This window comes from Rhincodon typus, chromosome 25, assembly GCF_021869965.1.
Source record: "Rhincodon typus isolate 14 chromosome 25, sRhiTyp1.1, whole genome shotgun sequence".
Taxonomy (NCBI): domain Eukaryota; kingdom Metazoa; phylum Chordata; class Chondrichthyes; order Orectolobiformes; family Rhincodontidae; genus Rhincodon; species Rhincodon typus.
This window is the reverse complement of record NC_063356.1, coordinates 4,152,161-4,179,454: the sequence shown is the minus strand read 5'-3', so window position 1 is coordinate 4,179,454 and position 27,294 is coordinate 4,152,161. Positions and strand designations below refer to the sequence as shown.

Sequence of the window (27,294 nt, the reverse complement as noted above, 5' to 3'; positions counted from 1 at the left end):
CGCCATTTGATCATGGCTGAAATGTTTCTCAACCATATTCTCCTGCCTTCTCCTTGTAACTCTTGATCTCCTTACTAATTGAGAACCTGTCTTAAATACACTCAATGACTTGGCCTCCACAGCCTTCTGCAGCAATGAGTTCCACAGATTCACCACGGTCTGGCTGAAGAAATTCCTCCTCAACTCAATTCTGAAGTGTTGTCTTTTCACTCTGAGGCTGTGCCCTCAGGCCCTAGTCCCTCCTACTAATGGAAACATCGTCTCCACATCCAATCTATCCAGTCCTCTCATCATTCTGTAAGTTTCAATCAGATTCTCCCCTCACCCTTCTAAACTCCACAGAGTACAGACCCAGAGTCCTTAACCACTCCTCAGATGACAACTCCATCATCCCCAAGATCATTCTTGTTAAGCTCCTCTGAACCCCCTCCAAGGCCAGCACATCCTTCCTTAGATACAGTGTTCAAACTGCTCACAATATTCCAAATGCAATCTGACCAGAGCCTTATACGGCCTCAGCAGTGCGTCTCTGCTCTTGTATTCAAGCTCTTTTGGAATGAATGCTAACATTGCATTTGCTTTTCTGTCAGTTGAACCTGCATGTTAACTCTAAGAGAATCCTGAACTAGGACTTCAATGTCTCTTTGTGCTTCAGATTTCTGAAGCCTTTCCAAGTTTAGAAAACAATGTACACCTCTATTCTTCCTACCAAAGTGAATTACCTTCCACTTTCCCCACATTGTATTCCATCTGCCACTCCTTTGCCACTCTCCTAGCCTCCCCCTAGTCCTTCTGCAGCCTTCCTGCTTCCTCAATCCCATCTGCCCAACCACTTATTATATTGTGTTAGTCAATAATGAAGGGCTTTGATAAGATGAATGGGGAAAATTTCCTCTCGTCAGTAGCTACATCTCATAAATTTAAGATAGATCAACAAGAAAGGGTTTGGCATATTTTGTTTAATATCATTATCTTGGGCATGGAAAATAAACCTGATCAGAAAAACAGTGGCGATAACAAAACAAAATGGATTACTTATCTAGAATTTTCAGCACAGTGCCAGGCCTTTCCCCACTCTACTTCCTCTCACCCTATTCTAATCAGTTCCCTGTCATGTTGAATTGTGTTTTCCATTTAATGCACCTACCTTAACTATTATATCTGGTAACAAGTTTCACATTCTCACCTCTCCTTGAATAAAGAATTGTTCTTAAACTCCCTGTTTGATTTATTAGTAATTGTCTTATATTTACTACCACTAATTCTGAACTCCTCTTAAGTGGAAAGATCACCTCTACACCAAACCTATCAAGCATCTTCTTAATTTTAATGACTTCTACCAGGCCACCTCTAAGATCTGATGCTTTCTTAAAGGGAGAAGAGCAAAAAACCAAGCCTGTTCAGTCTTGTACTAATAGTTTCCTTCACTTTTTGTTCAAAAACCGATGGGTCAGGCCCTTCAATGAGCAGACACAGGCACCGTCAACTGGTCCCATTCTGTGATATGGCATTCTATCATCCTAAGGAATTGGGGAAATATGGAGAGAAGACAGTGGTGTTTGGATCCATCAAGAAGGATCTTCATGTTTTACTGTCATTTCCCCTTCCATTCAAAAGAAAGGTTGAACTCTTCCCTTTCAGTTCTTTTAAGTGTTGTTCTTACATTGGAAATAACAGATGAAGTGATCGATATTATAATTTCAATTTTCAAACCAGCCTGTGGCTGTGATTGTGTAGAGAAGAGCAGGAAAAAGTGGTACCAGAAAGCTGACAGAATTGCTGTTTTTTAAAGTGGGTGGTAGCCTGCCATATTTCCAACTTCCTTCACTCAGGGTATGGTTAAAATATGGAACTCACTGTCAAATGGGTATACTCAAGTCAGACAGGTGATGTATATAAGAGGAGTTTTTAAAACTTCATGGGACACGGGCTCATGTGCATTTATTATCCATCCCCAATTGCCCTCGACCTGAGGAGCTGGCTGGGCCATTTCAGAAGACAGCTCAGATTCAACCACACTGCTGTCATGTTGGTAAACTAGGTAAAGCTACAAAATTTCCCTCCCTAAAGGGCATCAGTGAGTGAACCAGACGAGTTTTCACAATTATTGTTAACAGTTGTTGCAGTCAACATTACTGAGGCTAGCTTTATATTCCAGATTTTATTGCTTAAATTCAACTTTCATCAGCCTCTGTGGTGGGATTTGAACTCGTGACTCTAGAGTATTAGCGTGGGCCTCTGACATTAGAACTACACCATCGTCTGCCCCCATAAGGAAAGAATAGTGTCATGCTGATCGAAAAAGATCAGGTGGGGTGAGAGGAGCTTTGTGTGGAGCAAAAACGCCAGTACAGACCAGTTGGGCAGAACAGCTTGCTGCAGAGCTGTAAACTGGAATCAATTCCCACATGTTGGGCAGAATTAACACAGTTGAGAAGCAATGTTCCTTTATGGTATTAATTAAACTATAAAGAGCTGGAGCTGTTCTTTTCGGAAGAAATCAGTCCCTTGGGGGGTGCTTTGTCTGAGAGCAATGAGATCATCATCTTAATCGAGTGACCATTTGACCCAATGTCTCAGGTAGGAATTTACTTCCTATCAAAGCATCAACTGCTCAGAAACTGGAAGTCACAATCCCATGATCCAATTCTGAGATGCCTGTGAGCGTCTCCCTCAGACGTATCAAACTCCTTCAACAGACAAACACATGCATTCTCCCAACCACCATATGTAAACAGGAGGAGAGTGGATCTGCCTGTCCTTAACTAGAAATACAGTGTACAACTAAAACCAAATACCAACCTTGCATGCCGAGCTGGAGCATTAAGCGAATTCAGTACACTGTGAATACCAAGAGCTCCTGGTCTCTGTTGGAATTTGTACCTGTGCCCTGAAGCAATTCCTTTCCAAACTGAAGCACAGAACCAAAGCTCCCACACTGATAAGGCACAGATTTTAAACTTCATAATAATACAATAAGCCATTAAAATAACTTAAATTTTATGAAGGGGACCTGAATCTTACCTTACTCAATGAGTGATTAAAATTATCACTTAGCCTGACTGATTGGAATTTTAAATTTATTTGCACAATAGTAAAACTGTGAACCATTTTCCTCTGCAGTATGCCAAGAATTTTCAATGGGAATTGTCTGCACATTTTCGACTTAATTACAGGAGAAAAGTTCAAAGCTAAACTTGCAAAAGTAAACCATTTTTCTTTGCCTTTTTAGTCATTTTCGTCAAAAAATTATGAGCCGATAATCCTAATTTTAAGCAAAACAATTTTACATTTTTATATTACAAAGTTGCAGAGTGAGAGTGTCCCTCTCTAATGGTGGGGCATTGGAATAGAAAGGTTGCAGCAAAGACTCAAAAGCACAGCTGGAAAAGGCTTGCAAAAGCAGACAGGAAGGTGGTAAGGCTGGGGGGAGTTAATGATAAAGTCTCAGAGGACAGGGGTACCTTGTTTAACAATGGAGACTGCCAGTGGTGCAACACAGGAGATAAGGCATTTATTCATGAGTTACTGGTGGAGAAAACGAGAGAAAAAAGGGTGCAACTAACAAACACAGAAAAACTTTCACTTATATAACTCTGTTTATATCCAAAGGATGTCCTTTGCAGTCAACTAATTACTGTCAAAAAATGCAGTCTTTGATGACAGATTAGCAATGCAGCAGTCAATTTGCACTCCAGATACTACAAATAACCAAGAATGAATGACAAGTTAATCTGCATTTAATTTTTGGTGCTGGTTGAGAGGAGAATGCTGCTTGAGACAATGGGGAACTTTCCTAGATAACAAGGTGTAGAGCTGGATGCACACAGCAGGCCAAGCAGCATCAGAGGAGCAGGAAAGCTGACGTTTCGGGTCTCGACCCTTCTTCAGAAATTTCCTGCACCTCTGATGCTGCTTGGCCTGCTGTGTTCATCCAGCTCTACACCTTGTTATCTCAGATTCTCCAGCATCGGCAGTTCCTAATCACCCCGGGGAACTTTCCTGCTCTTTTCTGAACAGTGCCAAGAATTTAGAAAGGCAGACAGAAAGTCTTCAACATCTAATTCATAAGCTGGCACCTCCAACAGTGTAGCATTCATTCAACATCACACTGACCACGATTACATGCACATTCTGTAGTTGTGGGGGTGGGAGAGGTGAATGATAGGGCAGTTGGGCATTTCAGAGATGAGAGAAGAGTTTGTAGCATTCTGGATGAGTTGCAGCTTGCAGAGGTGGAAGTAGCTGGGGAACATTTGATAAATTGAGCTTTGAGATTATACAAACATGAATCAAGTTCAACAGTGCAGAAGTGGATGTAACAGCAGGTGGAGTAGGAACATAACACATTCTACTAGTTTACTAAAGCATGACAGTTACTTTTTACAAACTTTATTCAAGGTTTAATTTAATGGAAGAGTAAAGAAACATTCGCCATCAAGGTATAAGATTGGATCATGGAACATACATGGCAGTAACTCTCGGTCTGCTGTTTCTGTGCAGCTGGGATATGGATAGAAAAGATGACCTTTCTCCAAGGGATAGGGGATCATTCGAAAAGCTGAAAGTAGAACAGTAACACAGATAAGATACATGGTATTTACTGTAATAAACCACAGATGTTCCAGCAATGCAGAGGTCTCCAGAGTGAATGATTCTCTCCTTGTGAGATCCTATGTATTAGCAATTATAACAAAATAAATGGTTCTAGCTTTAAATAACTGACCCTCAGACAAGGTAAGCTTTGTAAGTGCCACGTGTCTGAGAGGTGCTGAAGGAATAGCATCTATATAACCTGTTGAAATTATAGTCACAGAGATGTACACCATGTACACCCTTTGGTCCAACTCATCCATGCCAACCACATATCCTAAATAGGTCTATTCCCATTTGCCAGTATTTGGCCCATATCCCTCTTATTCTTATACCCAACCAGATGCCTTTTAAATGTTGTAATTGTACTGGCCTCCACCACTTCCTCTGGCAGCTCATTCCTTAAACACACCATCTTCTGCATGAAAAGGTTGTCCCTTAGGTCCCTTTTAAATCTTTCCCTTCTCACCTTAAACCTATGCCCCCTACTTTTGGACTCCCCTACCTTGGGGAAAAAAAAAACCTTGTCTATTCACCCTATCCATTTACTTCATGGTTTTATATATCTCTATAAGGTCACCTATCAGCCTCCGACTCTCCAGGGAAAATAGCCCCAGTCTATCATCCTCTGCCTATAGCTCAAGCCCTCCAACCCTGGCAACAACTTTATAAATCTTTTCTGACCCCTTTCAAGTTTCACATTTTTTCTATAGCAGGGAGACCAGAACAGAATGCGTATTCCAAAATTGGCCTAACCAATGTCCTGTACATGACTTCCCAAATATTCAAATACACTGACCAATACAGGCAAGCATGTCAAAAGCCTTCACCATCCTCTCTACATGCAACTCAATTTTCAAAGGACTATGAACCTGCACTCAAAGGTCTCTGTTTGGCAACAGTCCCCAGGACCTTAACTCAATGTTAAAATCAATTGTAGGATTTGTTAATTTTATCATTGCTCAAAATTGTTTTGCAGCTTCTATAAGTCTACTCCTATTTTATGTTACCTAGGTATATACTGCCCAAACTTCAGCTGCATCCTTCACTTCACAGCTTCTAAAGGCCCATTCAACAGCTCATTCAAGAAAGACCTATCAACAGAAAGCATCATAACAATCACCGTACTTCCAATGTTGTTATTTTGTACACAGCAAGATCCCGCTATCTGTTTTATTGGGTGACATTTGTTGAAGGAATGATATTAGCCAGGGCAGGAAAACATATCCTCTTCTTGTCAAATGATGACAGTTTATTTAACATTGTCCATGTAATTTCGACAATGATATTGCCAAAGAATGGCACCCCCACACAATGAATTCTATCAGACAGGTGTTAACATGAGTTGTTCTCACTCAGGAATGCTTCAGGTGCCACAAGTGGAAAAGCATGTATGCCCCCTAGCACTAATGATCTCACTTAATAAACACAACAATTCAACTAATGGGCACAAACTGTGCAAAGTAAACACAAACCTCTTTTCTTGCACACATTAACTTAAAGAGCTCTGCATCCAGATGCAACTAGTAACTTCCAAACCTACCACCTCAGCAGACAAAAAGGAACACTGTCACTGGCAAGATTCCCTCCACAATCACACACCCTCCTGACTGGGAACCTTATATCATCAATCCCACATCCTGGAAACTTTCTCCTTACCAACCATGGAAAAGTTGGAGGGTGTTGTGGGTTGGAGGAGGTTACGGAGACAACAAGGCAAAACCTTGGAGGGGTTTACAAACAAAGTGAAGACATTTGAGGCACTCGGCCAAAGGTAGCCAAAGTTGAACACAAATTAAACAGAAAGGTCTCTTCAGTCAAAATATTTTCTTCTTCCTTCAGGCTGACTTGTTACATATTTTCAGTTATCTTTCTTTTCTCTGTACATCTGTCAATAGTCTAGTTTGCACTGTTCAGAATATACTGTAAGGAAACTGAAGAAATTGTTTTAAAGTTTCCAAGTCTCTGTATCCCAAATAAAATCCAGCCAATGCATCAACCTGTAGATTATAATGACTGATATTTATGGAAATAAGTTTTACCCTGAGCAAGTGTTTTGTGGTTTCTCAGTTGAGGGAAAATCTGGACTTAAATTGCCTAGTTATGTTTTAGATCAGAATGCAGAACACACCCTTCTAATTTATTCACTGAACATAAATTTATTTCAGTCAATATATGCGTACATAACAAAATGGCAACAAATGCACATCAGACAGAATGCATCTGTTGGCATGTACTAAACACCACCCAATAAAACTAATCCATCCCAAAGAAATCCCTTGAGCTTTTACAGCCCCTGATTACCAGTCATTAAGGTTGAGAAGAAACGGCATTGAAATTTGCATTCTGAAAAAAACTCACCATCCTCCAAGACACAATTACGCACCCTCCCATCACCCAGCCAGCTGAAACTGCCTTTAATCAAATTTCTGAGGCCCATGTTTACAGTGCCCTTGGGCTTTGTGTACAGGAAGGAAACAGAGTGTGTTTATGTGAAGAAGAGTGGTAAAAGAATGTTGAGGTGCTGATGGGACCGAATGACCAAGTGGTTTATGATGATTTATTGGCAACAAAGAAAGGGGAGAGCTGAGTAATTGGAGAGAGATTGTGAAACCAGCTTTTAAGTATTGTATTGTCACAGCTTTTCCCATCCTGGTAAGGCCATCAGATTGTATTTAAAAAGAGCGTTCATTCAATATTGAGTAAAGTAGGATTCAGTTGAAATCCACTTCACCTCTGATGACATAAATCGTCACAGACTGAGAAAACACGTACAGTGACGTCCAGTTTCACCTCCAGTGATGCATGCTATTCAAAAAGAAAAAGCAGGGAAGTTGTACTGGCCTGTATTTTTGTTTAAATCAACATCTCTAAAACAGTTTAATCTGCTTATTATTGTTAATTGGGCCTTATGGGGCGCAAATTAGTGGCCATGTTTCGCTACAGTTCAAAATTACTTCATTTGCTGTAAAATGCGCTGGGGCCCAAGATCACTGAAGATTTTGCATAAATGCAAGTTTTTTTTTAAATTCTGCTTCTATGCATGTATTCTAAAATACTTCAGATGGCAAAATGTCAACCACACTGGTGTGGGACTAGATTCATATAGAGGCAAGACTAGGTAAGGAAGATAACTTTCCTATGCATATAAGAAAACTGTGTGGGGTTTTATAACAATCATTGTCACTTTTACCATATTTTTCCTCCCCATGGTTTGATAAATTAAAAAATTTTAAGACCGGAATAGGATTTGAACTCAAAAAATCCAGATTATTAGTCCAGTTATTAATCCAGTAACCTAACTACTGTATTACAATACCCATACATTCATCCTTATAACCAACCAAGACTTATCACCAAGAGTTATTGGACATGAGGTTCACACACACCACGCCACACCACATCACCCTGCACCCCCGAATCCTAGCAAAGCCTTATCATTTGTACTTCTTCAAGTAACTAAAGGATCCAAATGGCAGGGTGGGATCTCATCCTTCAGTCTTTTCCAGTGTATTTGGCAGTTCTGTCACCCTCTGGGTCGCAGTAGCTTAATTATTATTCTACTGGACTTGCAAACTAGAGTTTCACAGTTGAATACATAACACAGGACTGATGTTGATAACGTTCAATATGGAACAACCACTGGCAACGGCATAATTGGCCAAACATTTCTATGATGACTCTATGTCAATTTTATCTATGCCTACAGTTCCTAGCTCAAAAATAGCACATAAATCGCAACCTCATAAATACTGCCATAAAATGTAAACAACCAACATGGCTAGTGTGAAAAGTAAAATACTGCTCAATACTTTCTTTTAAACCAAATGAAGGTCTCGGAAGCCTTGATCCAAGATTATTCTCTTCAACGAATCTCCCAATAAAGAATCACATGCTAGAAAATAATCACATCAGCCAGAGGTTTAAAACTCAGGAAAACCTTCACATTTCTTGTTAAATCTTCATTACAAAAACAGCATGAGACTCAGAGTGTTCAGGCCATCCAATTAAACAAGATCACTCGAAAATCGCTTTGAATTAGGTTAGTGAGCTTTGACACGAACAGCAAAAGGATACTTACTGCCTTCCCACGTACAGTGCAATAGGTTAAGGGCCCCCTCTACCCTCTTCCAGTGTTGAAGATGAAAGAAAGCATATGCTATTGCTTCACTGTCTCCCCGCTTCAGAATGTGTTCTGGTGGTAAAATTAAACTTTTCATTTCTAGTAAATACTGAAGGAAAAAAATGGGACAAGATTTTTAAAAACTGATTAGTTGTTAAAAAGAGCAAAAGACAGATAACATAACTGAGTACAACAAACTTTAAATATATGGGGACAGGAAGATTTTAAAAAAAGGCTGTATTAGGAAGATGCACAGATTCAGAAGTCAAGGAGCATTAAGATTAAAAGTTTACTTTTCCTAATTTCTCACACCATGCCCACGTGCAATGACCAACTTTCACACAAATTAGATATTTATTATTTAGTTTTGATATAACCATAAATGTCAGCCAATGCAAAATCAATTTTATAGTTGTGAAACTCTCACCCTTTTGCCTTTGGACTTCTCCCATTCATGACTTATTCTCATTCCTCCCTCCTCTTGTATACTTCAATCTATCCCATTTCTCCTCCCTTCCTTATTTTAGAAGCTCTCACTCTTCCCTCCAAAGATGTCTGGAATGCCAGCTACAACTGGTAATTTTTACAATGAATGTCTCTGACCTCATGAAACAACACAGCGCTAACATGAAGAGCTATACAACGTTGCAAACTTGATTTTAGCTGCACACTATTTTCTTGTCTGCACATAATTATTAAGTTGTAGTTCTTTTGTGATTGAATTTTTAAGACTGTGGAACTATACTTGACTAATCCTATAACCTTTGGATACAAGTTAAAAAAGGTGTAACAAGGTGTGGGCAATGATCCCGACCTTAAACATCCAAGAGATTGTAAATGTGTTGCCAATTTCCATACTACAGCAAAGACCTCAAGGCTCGTAAACTTTACAAATTATATACATGTGGAAATGTCGAGTCTCAGTAGTACAATGTGTTTAGGGTATGATATATTAACTTGCAGCATGATATAATGTATTTAAAAAGCTTGCATTTACATAGCACTTTTCACAGCTTTACAACTAATAAAGTAATTTCAAAAAGTGTAGTCACTGTTGTAATATAGGAAACAACAGTCAATTTTTGCACAGCAAGCTCCCACAGACAGTGTGATAATGACCACAGAACATAGAACAGTACAGCACAGTACAGGCCCTTCAGCCCACAATGTTGTGCCAACCTATTATCCTACTCTTAAGATCAAAATTACCCTGCATACCCTTCATTTTACTATCATCCAGGTGCCTATCCAAGAGTCACTTAAATGTCCCTAATGTATCTGACTCTACTACCACCGCTGGCAGTGCATTCCACGCACCCACCACCACTCTCTGTGTAAAGAACCTATCTCTGACTTCTCCCCTATACCTTCCTCCAATCACTTTAAAATTATGTCCCCTCATGACAGTCACTTCCACCCTGGGAAAAAGTCTCTGACGATCCACTCTATCTATGCCTCTCATCATATTGTATACCTGTCATCCTTCTTCACTCGAATGAAAAAAGCCCTAGCTTCCTCAACCTTTCCTCATAAGACCTACCCTCCAGTCCAGGCAGGATCCTAGTAAATCTCCTCTGCACCCTCTCTAAAACTTCCACATCTTTCCTATAATGAGGCGACCAGAACTGAACACAATATTCCAGATAATCTGTTTTCATGAAGTTGCTGAGGGATAACAATTGTCTAGCACTCCAATGATAATTCGTCTGCTCTTCAAAGCAGAGCCAAGGAATCTTTTGTATCCATTGCAGCAGGCACATGGGGGTTCCGCTCATCTGAAAAATGACATCTACACTATGCAACACTCCCTCAATACAGCACAGGGAGCATTAGCCTTCATTTATGTCCTGAGGGTAGGCTTGAATCAGAGTAATACAGCACAGAAACAGACCCTTTGGCCCAACTTGTCCATACCGACCAGGTTTCCTAAATTGATCTAGTCTCATTTGCCTGCATTTGGCCTATATCCCTCTAAACGTTTCCTATCCACACACCTTTTAAATGCTCTAATTGTACTCACCTCCATCACTTCCTCTGGCTGCTTGCCCTTTATTCGCACCAGCCTCTGTATGAAAGGTTGCCCCTCAGGTCCCTTTTAAACCTTTTCCTTCTCACCTTAAAACTATACCCTCTAGTTTTGGACTCCCCTACCCTGGGGAAAAGACCTAGTCTATTCACCTTATCTATGTCCCTCATGATTTTACAAATCACAGCCACCTACGCTTCAGGGAAAAATGTCCCAGTGTGTCATTATAACACAAAAACCGTCCAATCTCATCAACATCCTTATAAATCTTCTTTGCACCCTTTCCAGTTTAACAACATCCTTCCTATAGCAGGGTGACCAGAACTGCACACAGCATTCCAAATGTGGCCTTACCAATGTCTTGTACAGCCATAATGTGACATCCACTCCTGTACTCAATGCTCTGACTGATGAAGCCAAACATGCCAAATACCTTCTTCACCACCATGTCTACCTGTGATGCCACTTTCAAGGCATAATGTACCTGCAGCCCTAAATCTTGCTGTTCAACAACACTCCCCAGGGCCCTACTATTAACTACGTTGGTCCTGCCCTGGTTTGTTTTGCCAAAATGCAACACCTCACATTTATGTGAATTATTAAACTCCGTCTGCCATTCTTTGGCTCACGTGACCAGAACTTTGACGCTGAGAGAACATTATAAATATGCTTATAAATACTGTGCTTTAAATGACAGTAATGAACTAGCAGTTTAATTTTTGCAGTTAAAAGTTCAACGCTCTGATGCGATCTTTCTCTCAACCAGAATGTCAGATCGATTTTTCCCTTTGCGGTAGTCTCTCCACCTTGCACTCCCTTTGTCAAAAAGGTTGTAAACTTGAACAATCGTTTGCATTAAAACATTTTTCTGGCCTCAATTCTACACTCTCGGAATGATTTTAATTTGATTTCCATGCTGAAGAGACATAATCTCTCCTCGGTGATCCCATCAAATGTCATCGCATAATCTGATGGCAAACTTCACTATTAAAATCATACTCACTGTATCAAAACCACTATAATAATCCAAACAGAATAATAAAAATGACAAAGTTCCAAATCTGTAACTTGAACAGATTATTAGTCAGCTTCAGTAAACAGTAAAAATAGTTAATATTTTTAAAATGAGACATTATAAACTTCCCTTCAAACACTGCAATTTTGGGTGTAGAGGGTCGTAAAGTGACAATTTTAAAGGAGGTGCAGAGGGAATACCGTAGGTTAATACAGGGAGGATTATGGTAGTAAACATGCATTTAAAGAAGAATACTTTGCAAGCCCTCAAACATTCCAAAACACTTCACAACAAATAAACTACTCTTGAACTCTAGTCTCTGTTGCAATTCAGGAAACACATGAGCTAGCGGCCGCATGAATGTTTCATCAACAACAATGAGATAAATGTGAAAGTAATTTCTTTCAGTGATATTAGCGGAGGAATAAAAGTTGACCAGGACATTGGGAGAACTCTCTAGCACTTCTTTAAATAGCTGTACGATAGGAGCATCGAAAGGATGGCACCTCTGAGTGCAGAACTCCTACAGTACTGTCCTCAGTGTTAGCCCAGATTATGTCCTCAAGACTGTGGCTTGAATCCACAACCTTCTGACTACTGAGCAATCGTTGGCATTATTTTGCTACTGTATTAGGTTCCAATCATCAGAGTGTAGGGTCAGTGAAAAGGACGACCATCTCACCAACTGCACCTTGGAGGTTGCTGAGAGCAAGATTTAAGCTGTGCTAGAATACCAATGGATAACACAGCTTGATGTCAAATCCACACGTCAACAACTGTGCCTCACTAAAAAGATGTCCATGCAGAAGGCAAGCACCAAGGATAGTGTGACATCCTTAGTTTGGAGGCCACTGTTAAAGTTATAAGATACCTGCAGCATTGTCTTGTACAATGCTTCCTTCAAACCAAATGGTTTGAGGTAGGGAAGGCAGTAGTGACTGAGATAATTTTGCTGCCTTCATAGAAAACAGGAGCAAAGGCAGCCATATGGCCATTCAAGCCTGGTCTGCAATTCAATATCCTATAGCTCATTACAAATTACATTCATATAGAAAGCACAAAACAGAAAAAAGGTCATTCAACCCAACTGGGATATACTTTTGATTATACTCCTGATGACCCCTACCTTTTTTGAATGCATTGTCCAAACTGCACAAAGCTTCTCATTTAATCTTCTAACCTAATGGAATCCTCCTTCACCCAATCAAACTCTTCCATAATTTTGAAGACTTTATCAAGTCTCCTTTTACATCCCCAGGTCACAATCAATCCACACATCAATATACTCTCAATCACCTCCTATCTACCTTGACTCATGCAGATTTCACACAACACCATCAGAAATGAGGAACAAATAGAACTCTTAACAATTTCACAGACTTCTAAATCAAAAGGCACACAAAGAGCCTAACCTAACCTCTCAGAGAAGAAATTAGCAAAGCAGGTTCAACCAAATTCTTCCAGTATAAGAACACCAATTACAGGCAAGTTTTGGCAGTGATGGGCAATGCTAGACACATCAATTGTGAAGACTTGTTCACTACCCACAAGTTCCAAATCATATGTATAGAGGAGGAGGGGTTTTTTTTGCCCAGTTGTTCTCAGGATAGGGTATAATTAGCAAGGTTGGGATTTATTTTTATAGTTGCCCCAAGATGATCTTCACTGAGCCTGCGCTTTGAATCATATCATGTTATTCTTTGGAGCACTTTTAATGTGGATGGGAGACACCTGTAGGCAAGACCAGGTGAGGACACCAGGTGGCTTTCCCTAAAGAACGTTAATAAACTTTTGTAGCAATTCAACAGGTTCATGGTTACTTTTAAAGAGACGAGTTCTTTATTGCACATATTATTTAATTATTTTTAAACCCCAAATTTAAATTCTTACACTGCCATGGAGCCTAATATAGTGAATTGAACTAACATTCTCTGGATTATTGGTGTCAATGGTATTTGGTCATGTTTCTTGGGATGGTCAACCAAATTAAGGGTGTAACTTCGACTGTATTATAGGTGACATACGAGGGATGGTCAACACTGAAGTGGAGTCGATGTAAAGTTCAAGTCAAATGATGAAATGCTGGGTCAGCTGAACAAACACTTTGCCAAAGAGGTAGGCTCTTAAAGGAGGTCGAGAGTAGGGGAGAGGATTCCAGAACTTAGGGCTGAGATATAGTCTTGACTGACAAGAGCAGGCTTAATGGGCAATTTGGCCAAATCCTGTCCTCCTGACTCTCTTTACGTTGAAAGGTATTGGGATTGGTGGTCAAAAAAGTTTTAAAAGGAGGGGAACGATACAGAAATTTTGGGAGGAATTCCACTGCTCATGATATAACTAACTTTTTTTATGAATAAAATTCTACCTTGATCTTTTTATGATACCCATGAAACTTTTGATTTCCACAAAAGGATAATAGCTACACAAGATGGCAAAACAAAGCACTACATTTCAGGTTTTTATTTCTTAAAAACACCTATAATTAGTTGTTTCAATTTGCAATGTTTTTTGATACCAGCTCTAAACATTGGAGAGATTGAGTTGAGTTAGAGGGATGCTCACCTGAACACACTTTTGTCAAACAGTTGCTCCAGGGAATGGGGGAGGCGACGGGGAACAGATACTTCAGCTCTGAGCCATACGTCTTGTTTTGGGAAATGTCACAAACGATAGGATTATTTACTAATCCGTTTTTCACACTGAGAAGTTTTCAGATTCATTTTCTGAAGGAATGCACTCAAGGTTTCTTAGATCCCCTTTAGATAAAGTAGATTTACTGCCTCAGTAGGTTCCCTTGGAGCATTAAGACCTACACTCTGGTGGCTAATACTGACGCTAATCCTGGCTAATCCCCCTTCAGTCTGTTTTACAGAGTAAGGATCACTGGTGGACATTAAGTTGTTGCGGGAAAGCTCGCCTGAATGCCTGACCTCTGGTCTGACTCCTCACCTGCTCTCCAGTGCTTGTGGCTTTGACTGTATTATGCCATTTTCTTGTGAACAGAAGCCAAAGAAAACTCGTACATTTGGTTAATTAGGCGCAATTGTGCAAAAAGAAAATACAGCACCCGGGTGAGGCAATTTTGGAACTTATTTTTCAAAATATTAGTTCTCTCTCGAGTCCTTTTATAGCAGAAAAATGTACTTCAATCTCTGAATTATTAACACTACAAAAATGTCAATTTTACACTGACCAACGTGATTAGAAACAAAAAATACATTCGCCAAGATCATTTGGCAAAAGGGGTTTCAACTGGAAACACTTAAAAGTCTTACAATATTGTGTGTACACACGTATATGCAAGAATTATTTTTTCTTAAAAGAAAGCAATTTAAAACTTCTCTCTCACATAAGCTCCTTTTCCCCTAAAGGCGCATAGAAGTGGGACACTGTCTGAGCCTGTCTTTGGCTAAAAATGTGCAGTGCTTGATCAGTCATGCACACAGAAATTCTGCTCTGCAATTAGCTTTCTCTGCTTACACTGTAATTGAGAGAGACGAGCACACACAGTACAGCATTGGTATAAACATAGACCCCTCAAGGTTACAGTCATTCATATCTACTTAATGAAACAGCTGTATTTGTTAAAGATTAGAGACACTCAAATCCTCACTGACTCTCAAGGCTGCTGCTTCCATTATTTTATGCCTTATTACCACAGATGGCTAAAGCCACTAAATGAGGCTTCTAAAGGCCACTTCTTCCGACCTCCTACAGACAGTGTTATTTTCACATCCTTGAAAAGTCAGGAATAAACAGACATTTACTTGAGGAGGGGAAGAGGAATAAAAACCCACGAGGGAACACGGAGCAAAATAGTGTTTGACCAAGTAATGTTCTTTGACTGCATGTGTTCAGTGGGGTGTCTCATTACTCGTCCCTTCATAGTTCACTTTCTTTTCATTAAAAGGGGTACAGTGACAAGTAACGTATAGTATAAGTAAAGGGGGGAAATCATGAAATTGATATTTTATCGGTAGCATAGAACAAACTCTGACCCAAATCCAATCAGCAGATCAAATTTCCCTACCCACTGAAATACCGACTTGTACTCTATGGTGGATTAAATTGGTTCAGTCACATTGGTGCAACTTGCAACGGCTCAAGCACAAACTGACCACGCTGAATTGTGATAAGGAGCAAGGCACTGAGTCAGCTGAGGCACCTATATAATAGAAAGGATACTGAATCACTGGAAGGTACAAAAATAATTTCAAGGATGATATCAGAACTGAAAGGATACATGCATGAACAAATACCAAGTAGGCTGGAGCTCTTTTCTCTCAAAAAGAGATGGCTGAGAGGTGACCTGATGGAGAACTTTCAGAAGCTTTGATGGGGTAAATGTGGAGAAATGTTTTCACTTGTGCAGAAGAATAGAACTGGAGATCACGGTTACTAATAAATCCGACAGGGAATTGGGTGGTGGAAAGTGCTACCACATGGAGTAATGGAGATAAATAGCATAAATGCATCTCAGGGAAAACTAATTACGCACAGGAGGAAGAAAAGAATGGAGAAATACACTGTTGGGTTTAGATGAAGAGGGACGGGAGGTGGCTCATGTGGAACTAGTCACCAGGATTAAGTAGATTGCTGAATGGCATGTTTCAGTGTTGCACGCTCTATGCAACCAATGCTCACACAGCAATCCCCAACATGCAAGAGCATAAAACTAGAGGAAAAAAAAAAAGAGTGAAAAAAGAGAGAGAAAAGAACATAGCAGTTTGGGGCAACATTCCAACAGATGTTAATTAAAATCTAAAAATAAACTGCTACTGCATTGCTGCCACATTAAGGGAATTAAACTGAGTGCATCTAACTACATAAAAGGAGAGCTTGCTTCAGATAATGATAGTGGAATATGATTTCTACAATTTGCAAATACCAGTGACAGTCCTGATCCCAGCCTGTGACTTACAGTGGTAACTTTAGGTATAAGTTTTATGCGGAACACAAAATAGACTCTCTGGAGCCTCTTTCTCTGCTTTAATCTCTAGGATATGCAAAATAAGGCAAGCTAATCAGCAGAACAATGTACTTGTGAATTCTTTCAGAAGGGATGCCAGAAAAAATACGGATGCTATAAATCTGACATAAAATATTACTTGTGAATATTAGAGTTCAGAAAAAGACAGGTGAAGATTGAGCATATTAACAGAACCCTAAGCAACACAGGCCAACACACCATGTATTTCCAGGTTTTGCTGCTCTCTAAACGTACCTGAATATGTCAAATCCCTTCAACCTGCCAAATTAACTGTGCAAGAATTTCTTTTACAACACAGAACAACAACCTGAGGATTCCTCTAACACTATATATAGACTGGCCAGAAATGTAGACCAAACCAGGTAAAGACAACAGATTTCCTATTAGTTAACAATCGTGATGCTTTCATCATACTCACTGGAGTGATGGTTCTCAATGTACCTCTCATCTTATACAGTTAAACAAATCCTCATGGGTGGCAGGTACAGTGTGAAGATTCCTCTAACAGTACTGAGGTGGTGTAGAAGTGTATAGACAGACAAGCACACTGTGGGCTTGGAAGGAGTTCAAAAATCAGCCCAGACCCCCATTCTTAATGACTACCTCACGATTGCCCAGGCAAACATTGAGGGAGGACAGAACTGGTATCATGGCAGTGGCTATGCTGCTGGACAAGTCCAGAGAAAGTGAACTGAAATCGCAAGATAGCAATCGAAGAAAAGGGATCCAGCTTAAAAAGCTGGCATTAATAAAGCTGGCATACAACAGTTGATGTAGGACATCCATTTCATTGCTATCTTTTAATAAAGGAGGTCTCTCTCCTGATCAGGCCAGGCCTGCAATCGAGTCCAGTCAGAGATCAACAGGGGTTAAAGAACTAACACAAAATCGGCACAATTAGCGATGTGTGATAATCGCTGGCCCTGACGGCCACATTCCCAAAAATTAATTTTAAAAATTAGTTTATGCTAGCTTCTCTCACAGTTGATCAAGCTGCCAGCACATGCTCCTCCAGGCTTCCACAAGAGATGTCCTAGGCATTAATTTAATTGTTCTGTAAAGGAAAAAGTGGGAGAATATATTTTTTACCCTTCTGCCATAACTGCAAAAACACTGTTAGAAACAGGAGGAACACTGGAATGCTTCACATTTAGTTCCTCCTACATGCCCTACTGATTAAAATATATTCAAATTTTATGCAATTGTTGGGGTTTTTAAAAGTCAGCCCAGAGATCAAAACACACACAAGTATCATCTACAAAGCTATCAATACTAGTGCAATGCCCAGAAGCAAACTGACAGCCTAAAGAGAATTATTTGATCTTTATCCATCCAGTCACTAATAGCTTCCAGCTTTGGCTATAGAGGCAAGGGCTACGATCCATCAGCTTTGATGGTCCACTGCGAAAACGCAGGGAATAAATTTACAGTGCACAGATCGAAACAATTGCAGCTCATGCAAAATTTTACAAATGCAGATGTTCTCTCAAAGTGTAAAAATTAATTAATATCCAAACACATTAGGAGAGGATTGAGCTTTACAAGCCTGGACCTTTTGTTTTCTACTTGGCTCAGTGCACTTATTTAGCCACAGGAGCTTCTGAGAATGTGAATTAGAATCAGCTGCTGCCCTGATGCAGAAATTGGAGCCATAACTCAATAACTGAACTGGACTTTGTTGCAATCTCTTGGCTTACTCTTTGGTATCTAATGATGGTCAAGATCCATGTCAATTCTACATGGTGTTCAAATTAAATCCATTTTTAAAAACTGATAACCCATACCATGATGTCATGAAGTCAGCAGAACAGTTATCTTTAACTGGTACAAACTTTTGCTTACCACTCCTCACAGTAAGGCAGGCTTCCATTACCTCCCAGCCCTGGTTCTGCCATTGAATTATTCTTGAGAGAGCAAGCAAGCAAGAATGAGAGAAAGAGAGAGAGAGCGAGAGAGAGAGAGAGAGAGAGAGCCAATATAACCCTGGGGAACAGGTTACCTTCTGTTTTCCCTTTTTGTCATTATGAATACAACCAAAACCCATTACGTCTCAAATACGCTGAAGTGATGTTAGAATCATAGCATCTGACAGCTCACTGGGAGGCCATTCAGCCATCAGGCCTATGTTGGTTCAATAAAGAGCTGTGCTACCATGTTCTTCCCTTGTAGCCCTTCATGTTTTTAATCCAACTGCTCTTTGGAAGTTACTGTTGAATCTGTTTCCACCACTTTCAGGCAATGTGTTCCAGGTGATAACAACTCACTGTGTTTAAAAACAAAACTTCTCATCTGTCTTTGGTCAATTGTGACTTTTGAGCATGAATGTTCATTTCATCGGCTGGTCTGAAAGCATGAGACGAGCTTTGCAGCCTCTGGTGGCATGGTGGCTCAGTGGTTAGCACTGCTGCCTCACAGTACCAGGGACCTGGATTCAATTCCATCCTTGGGTGACTGTCTGTGTGGAGTTTGTACATTTTCCCCGTGTCCGTGTGGGTTTCCTCCAGGTGCTCTGGTTTTCTTCCACAGTCCAAAGATGTGCAGGTTAGGTGGATTGGCCATGCTAAATTGCTCGTAGTGTTCAGGGATGCTTAGATTAGGTGAGTTATAAGGGGATGGGTCTTGGTTGGATGCTCTGAGGGTCGGTGCAGACTTGTTGGGCCGAAGGGCCTGTTTCCACACTGTAGGGATTCTATAATAATTCTATAATTATAACTCTACAGACAGAGCACTCTGTGATAAAAATTAACCAATCTTTATTATTATTATTTACTTGGCAGAATTTAAATCAAGCAGGATGAAGTCCTAAATTAACTGTTGCAGAATACTCTGTTCACATTGAGCTACAAACACATTCTGGCGCCCTGCAAGTAATTCTAAATATTTTACCATAGGACATCCAGCTTGCAAGACCCGAGAGACTACCAGAAAGTTGAGGCTTGTAAAATTAAATCTTTCCTGATGTGTTCAGAAATTGCCCATGTTTTCCCTAAATTTTGCAATGCACAAAAATAACCAAACATATTATTGTACAAGGTGGAATAGGTTAATGAAATCCCTACAGATTAATTGTGCTGGCTTTTTCATGGTGTAACTTTAAAGCTGATGGATGATTCGATGATTGCTTGTGTAGCACAAACTAAAGCTGGAAGCTATTTGTGGCTGGATGAATAAAGATCAAATAATTCTCTTCAGACTATCAATTTGCTGTTGGTCAGTGCACTAGCTGTGGAGGGGCAGAGACCAGCTTAATCTGAGGCACAGGTGCTGGCAACCCTATTAATGTTGAGCCCCAGCTCCTGCTGTGACCTCCACATAGCGGATTACTCCACCCACTTCAAAAATAAGGCACATCATGCAAAGGATTTGTGACTCTCAACAAATGGAAGAAAAACCATCACTCCTGAAATGAATGCCTGCCACCAGCAGTATCATGAAAGCAACACTGCTTTCCCCACCAGTTTCACAGCTGGATTAACTAAGCACCTTGTAATCATGTGGAGACAAAATCCTTTTCATCAAAAACAGTTGCAGTGGTGGTATTTTGCTGTTAGGTCACTGAGCAACTCTTTGCAGACATCCAGCTGCATTCATTCCTGCCTTTTCCACAGAAGCAAGTCCAAGAAACCAAATGGTGAGGTAGTTAGAAGAACAATTGACTAGGAAGGTGAACTCAAATCTGCTTTGCAATAGTGGCTGCTGCAGAAATTTTCAAAACTAAGAAATGGGTTAAGGAATTGCACACATGCTAAAAACGTCATAAAATCACAGAAGTTTACAGCACAGGAGGTCATTCAGCCTACTGCTTTTGGGCTGGCTGTCACAGCTATCCACATCCTTCTAGTCTATTCCCTTTCAAATATAATCTTGTCATCTCTTTCTTGCTTAAGTACTTGTGTACTTCCTTTTCAAAAGCTAATGTATTTCCGCTCCATGCCTGTGAGCAGCTTTGGTCTCTACATTCAACCAAGGACACCTGTACATTGGAGACAGTACAACGAATGTTCACCAGATGGGTCCCTGGGTCAGGGGTTGTCCTGGGATGATAGAATAGAACATAGAACGGTACAGCACAGTACAGGCCCTTCGGCCCACGATGTTGTGCCGAACTTCTACCCTAATCCTAAGGTCTATGTAACCTCCACCCCTACCTTATACTATCATCCATATGCCTATCTAATAGCCACTTAAATGCCCCGAATGAGGCCGACTCCACTATGCGTTAACTGGCTCCATGTTCTCTGGAATTTAAAAGAATGAGAGGTGATCTCACTGGAACATAAATAACTCTGCAAAGTCTTTGTAAGGGTGACACTGAATATTTGTTTCTGCTGGGCGGGGCAGAGAGTATCAGGATACGGGGACAAACATTTAGGATTCAGATGAGAAAGAATTACTTCCCTAAGAAGGTGAACATCTTTGGAATTTTCTGCCCAAAGTGTGGCTACGCCACCACTGATTACACTGATGTTTGTTCCCAAATCTTCCAATCAACATCAGAATACCTGTTTCCTAGATTAGTCATACATAACAAGGTGTAAAGCTGGATGAACACAGCAGGCCAAGCAGCATCAGAGGAACAGGAAAGCTGACGTTTCGGGTCTAGATCAGTCAGTTAGGTCTCGAGTTGGGAATGGGTAAATCAGTGGGGGTGGGTGAGTGGATCAGTTGCATAGTTACCCAAGAGTAAGACAAGGATTTTTTTTTGCTCAGCATTTCCAGGGTAACTATCCAGTTAAGTGAGCCAGAACTCTCAAGTCTCCAACTCGAAATCAGAATCAGACTCTCAGATGGTTCCAGACACAGGCTATTACTACTGAAGGTTTAGACTTCCCAGTTATTCTCTCAGTGTGCCAGGATCTGAAATGTCCTGACGCACATCTTTCAGGGTATGTCCCATCTCTTAACATCAGGGGGCCAGACTTTCTGGATCCTGGTGTCTAAGGAAATAGAAAGGATATGGTAAGTGGGTGGAAAAAAGTGGAGCTGAAGCCACAGGTCATCTATATTAAATGACAATGCAGGCTTGAGGCCAGTATGGTCTACTCGTACTCTTAATGCATGTTCCAATAACTCTCAGGAGATATAGACTTTTCTAGCCTGTTTCTTAGTCCATCATTTGTCTTAATTCTTTTACTGAATTTACAAACTCATGGATCTGTGGAAAGTATTTTGTGATTCACTTCATCAAAACCCCTCAATTTTAATACCTTAAAACATCACCTTTTAACATTCACTCTTCCAACAGAATGTGGACCCAGTTTCTTTCATTTGTTGTAATAAAAAAGCATGTATTCTTTCCATAGTCTCTCCTTCACCATCTTCATAGCTGTGACAACTTTCCAAAGGTAGGTACCCACCAGTACCTACATTATTCAAATTGTGGCCTACGATCTCATATAATCACTGTATCACCACCTTCTGATGCTGACACAAAGAATATATAGGTATCCTATTTCTTACCACGCACCATTGAAGATGGTTGCCATTGGAACAGCAGTGTGCCATTCAGCCCCTTGAGCTTGTTCCACCATTCAATGAGATCATGGCTATACTGTGGCCTAACTCTATATACCTGCCTTGGACCCATAACCCTTAATACCATTGCTTAACATAAATTAATCTGTCAGATTTAAAACTAACAACTGATTCAGTATCACACTGTTTGTAGAAGAGAGTTCCAAATCTCTAATGGTCTGATCCTAATGTTTAGGCTGTGTTCCCGAGTTCCAGCATACAGAGTCTTCTGCACGTAAACAAAGAACAATACAGCATAGGAACTGGCCCATCGGCCCTCCAAGCCGGTGCTGACACATTTTATCCTTCCTGATGAAAATTGCCTTCACTACAGGATCCATATGCCTCTAATCCTTTCCTATTCATGTATTCATCCAGGTGCTTCTTGAACGCTGCTATTATGTCTGCTTCCACCACCTCCTCTGGCAGCACGCTCCAGGAACTCACCACCCTTTGTGTGAAAAACTTGCCTTGCACATCTCTTTTAAACTTCACCCCTTGCACCTTGAAGCCGTGTCCCCTAGTAATTGACCCCTCCACCCTGGGAAAAAGCCTCATACTTTCCACTCTATCCATGCCATTCTCAATCTTATAAACTTGTATTAGGGTTGCCCCTGAATCTCCTGTATTCCAGTGAAAACAAACCCAGTCTATCCATCCTTTCTTCATGATTAAAATCCCCCGTACCAGGCAACGTCCTAGTAAACCTTTTCTGTACTGTCTCCAAAGCATCCACATCCTTCTGGTAGTGTGCTGACCAGAACTGTATGCAATATTCCAAGTATGGCCTAACTAAAGTTCTATGAAGCAGCAGCATAACTTGTCTATCCTTATACCTAATGTCCCTTCCAATGAAGGCAAGCATACCATAGGCCTTTTTTACTACCTTCTCTACCTGCATTGAACAGCGATCTATGGCCCTGTACACCCAGATCCCTCTGCATATCAGTACTCCTAAGGGTTCTGCCATTCACTGTATAATTTCCACTTGCACTTGCCCTTGACCTTGCAAAATGCATCACCTCACATATGTCTGGATTAAAACTCCATCTGCAATTTTTCTGCCCATACCTCCAAATGATCTATATCCTGCTGTATCCTCTAACAATCCTCCTCACTATCCGCAACTTCACCAATCTTTGTATTGTCTGCAAACTTACTAATTAGACCAGCTACATATTCCTTCAAATCATTTATGTAGATCATGAACAGAAGTCCCAGCACTGATCCCTGTGGAACAACACTAGTCATAGCCCTCCATTCCTAAAAGCATCCTTCAACCGCTACCCTTTGTCTCCTATGAATGAGTTTATAAATCACACAACACCAGGTCAAAGTCCAACAGGTTTATTTGAAGACACAAGCTTTTGGAGTCATGCAGATCACTGACACCTGAAGGAGGAGTGATACTGATAAAGCGTGTGTCTTCAAATAAACCTGTTGGACTATAAACTGGTATCGTTGTCCACCCCAGTCCAACGCTGGCACTTCCACATCATCCTATGACTAAGCCAGTTCTATAAGCATCTTGCCAGCTCACCCGATACCATGTGACTTCACCTTTTGTACCAGCCTGCCATGAGGGACCTTGTCAAAGGCTTTACTGAAGTCCATATAGACAACAACCACTTTTCCTTATCAATCATCTGTCACCTCCTCAAAAAAACTCTCCTGCACAAAACCACGCTGTCTATCGTTAGTAAGTCTATTTGCTTCTAAATACGTATAGATCATATCTCTGAGAATCTTTTCCAATAATTTCCCTACCACTGATGTGACATTGCAGGCCTGTAATTTCCAGGATTATCCCTGCTACCCTTCTTAAACAATGGGACAACATTAGCTATTCTCCAGTCCTCTAGGACCTCACCTGTGGCCAAAGAGGATACAAAGATGCCTGTCAATGCTCCAGCAATTTGTTCTTTTGCCTTCCTCAATATTTTGGGATCGATACCATCAGGACTCGGGGACTTATCTACCTTCATACTTTTTAAGACACACAACATCTCCTTTTTAACAGCAACTTCGCCTGGAAATTCAACATTCCCTTTCCCGAGACCATCCTCCACCAATTCCTTCTCTTTGGTGAATACCGACACAAAGTATTCATTTAGGACCTCACCTACCTCTTCTGGCTCCGCACATAGATACACTCCTTTGTCCTTGAGTGAGCTAACCCTTTCCCTGGCTACCCTCTTGCTTTTCATCGATGTACAAAAAGCCTTAGGATTCTCCTTAATCCTGTTTGCTAACGAAATTTCATTACCCTTTTTAGCCCTTCTAATTCTTTGTTTAAGTTCTTTCTTACTTTCCTTATATACTTCAAGGGCTTTGTCAGTCCATCCACCTAGACCTTACGTATGCTTCCTCCTACTTTCTGACCAAGGTCATAACATCCCTGGTCATCCAAGGTTCACATAACTTGCCATACCTATCCTTCATTCTCACAGGAACGCACCACTCCTGAACTCTGTCAACTGCCATTTGAAATACTCCTGCACGTCTGATGTAGATTTATGCTCAAACAGCCACCTCCAATCAAAATTCTCCAGTTCCTGCCTAATTTTGTTATTTGCCTTTTCTCAGTTTAACACCTTCACACGAAAACCACTGTTATCCTTATCCACGAGTAGCTTAAAACTCAGTGATCCCCCAGTGAAACTTCACTTACCTGGCCGAGCTCATTTCACAAAACCAGATCCAGCATAACCGCTTCCCTGGTTGGACTGTTTACATACTGTGTCAAGAATCCCTCCTGAATGGTCCTTACAAATTCTGCCCCATCAATGCCCCCAGCACGCAGTGAGTCCCAGTCAATATAGGGGAAGTTAATATCACTCACTATAAAAACAGCAGGATTGTTATATCTTTCCAAAATCTGTCTCCGTATTCTCTCCTCTATCCCCTGCTGGCTGTTGGCAGGCCTGTTGTATACCCCCAGCATTGTGATTTCACCTTTCCTATTCCTGAGTTCTGCCCATACTGCCTCGCTACATGAGTCCCCTGATGTATCCTCCCTCAGCATAGCTGTGAGATACTCCTTCACCAGTAACGCAACTCCCCCACCCCTTTTACGTCCCTCTTTATCACACCAGAGACATCTAAATCCTGGGACATTCAGCTGCCAGTCCTGTCCCTCTTTCAGCCAAGTCTCTGTAATCACAATAATGTCATAGTCCTGACACAGCATGTAGATAGGCCAACAACAGGCGAGGTCACACTGGATTTGGTACTGGGTAATGAACCAGGCCAGGTGTTAGATTTGGAGGTAGGTGAGCACTTTGGTGATAGTGACCACAATTCGGTTACGTTTACTTTAGCGATGGAAAGGGATCAGTATATACAGCAGGGCAAGAGTTATAGCTGGGGGAAAGGCAATTATGAGGCGATTAGGCAAGACTTAGGATGCATAGGATGGAGAAGGAAACTGCAGGGGCTGGGCACAATTGAAATGTGGAGCTTGTTCAAGAAACAGCTACTGCGTGGCCTTGAGAAGTATGTACCTGTCAGGCAGGGAGGAAGTGGTCGAGCGAGAGAACCAAGGTTTACTAAAGAAGTTGAATCTCTTGTCAAGAGGAAGAAGGAGGCTTATGTAGAGATGAGGCGTGACGGCTCAGTTAGGGCGCTTGAGAGTTACAAGTTAGCCAAGAAGGTCCTAAAGAGACAGCTAAGAAGAGCCAGGAGGGGACATGAGAAGTCTTTAGCAGGTAGGATCAAGGAAAACCTTAAAGCTTTCTATAGGTATGTCAGGAATAAAAGGGCCAGTCAAGGACAGTAGTGGGAAGTTGTGCGTGGAGTCTGAAGAGATAGGAGAGGCACTAAATGAATATTTTTCGTCAGTATTCACACAGGAAAAAGACAATGTTGTCGAGGAGAATACTGAGATACAGGTTATTAGACTAGACGGGATTGAGGTTCATAAGGAGGTGGTGTTAGCAATTCTGGAAGGTGTGAAAATAGATAAGTCCCCTGGGCCGGATGGGATTTATCCTAGGATTCTCTGGGAAGCTAGAGAAGAGATTGCAGAGCCTTTGGCTTTGATCTTTATGTCGTCATTGGCTACAGGAATAGTGCCAGAAGACTGGAGACTAGCAAATGTTGTCCCCTTGTTCAAGAAGGGGAGTAGAGACAGCCCTGGTAATTATAGACCAGTGAGCCTTACTTCGGTTGTGGGTAAAGTGTTGGAAAGGATTATAAGAGATAGGATTTATAATCATCTGGAAAGGAATAATTTGATTAGGGATAGTCAACACGGTTTTGTGAAGGGTAGGTCGTGCCTCACAAACCTTATTGAGTTCTTCGAGAAGGTGACCAAACAGGTGGATGAGGGTAAAGCGGTTGATGTGGTGTATATGGATTTCAGTAAAGCGTTTGATAAGGTTCCCCATGGTAGGCTATTGCAGAAAATACGGAGGCATGGGATTGAGGGTGATTTAGCGGTTTGGATCAGAAATTGGCTAGCTGTAAGAAGACAGAGGGTGGTGGCTGGTGGGAAATGTTCATCCTGAAGTTCAGTTACTAGTGGTGTACCTCAAGGATCTGTTTTGGGGCCACTGCTGTTTGTCATTTTTATAAATGACCTGGATGAGGGCGTAGAAGGATGGCTTAGTAAATTTGCGGATGACACCAAAGTCGGTGGAGTTGTGGATAGTGCGGAAGGATGTTGCAGGTTACAGAGGGACATAGATAAGCAGCAGAGCTGGGCTGAGAGATGGCAAATGGAGTTTAATGCGGAAAAGTGTGAGGTGATTCACTTTGGAAGGAGTAACAGGAATACAGAGTACTGGGCTAATGGTAAGATTCTTGGTAGTGTGGATGAGCAGAGAGATCTCGGTGTCCATGTGCATAGATCACTGAAAGTTGCCACCCAGGTTGATAGAGTTGTTAAGAAGGCATACGGTGTGTTAGGTTTTATTGGTAGAGGGATTGAGTTTCGGAGCCATGAGGTCATGTTGCAGCTGTACAAAACTCTGGTGCGGCCGCACTTGGAGTATTGCGTACAGTTCTGGTCACCGCATTATAGGAAGGATGTG

At 41.0% G+C, this 27,294-nt stretch overlaps 1 protein-coding gene across 1 annotated transcript in view; it reads right to left on the bottom strand.

Annotated features, from left to right (window-relative positions):
* The window catches only part of LOC125486035 (suppressor of tumorigenicity 7 protein homolog), a 77,941-nt gene that overhangs the window by 18,912 nt on the left and 31,735 nt on the right, over positions 1-27,294 (bottom strand). The window contains exons 5-6 of the mRNA XM_048611803.1: positions 8,675-8,825; positions 4,469-4,561 (exon numbers count right to left, since the gene is read on the bottom strand). Of these exons, the coding sequence (XP_048467760.1) occupies positions 4,469-4,561; positions 8,675-8,825 (244 nt within the window). The remainder of the gene's footprint in view (positions 1-4,468; positions 4,562-8,674; positions 8,826-27,294) is intronic.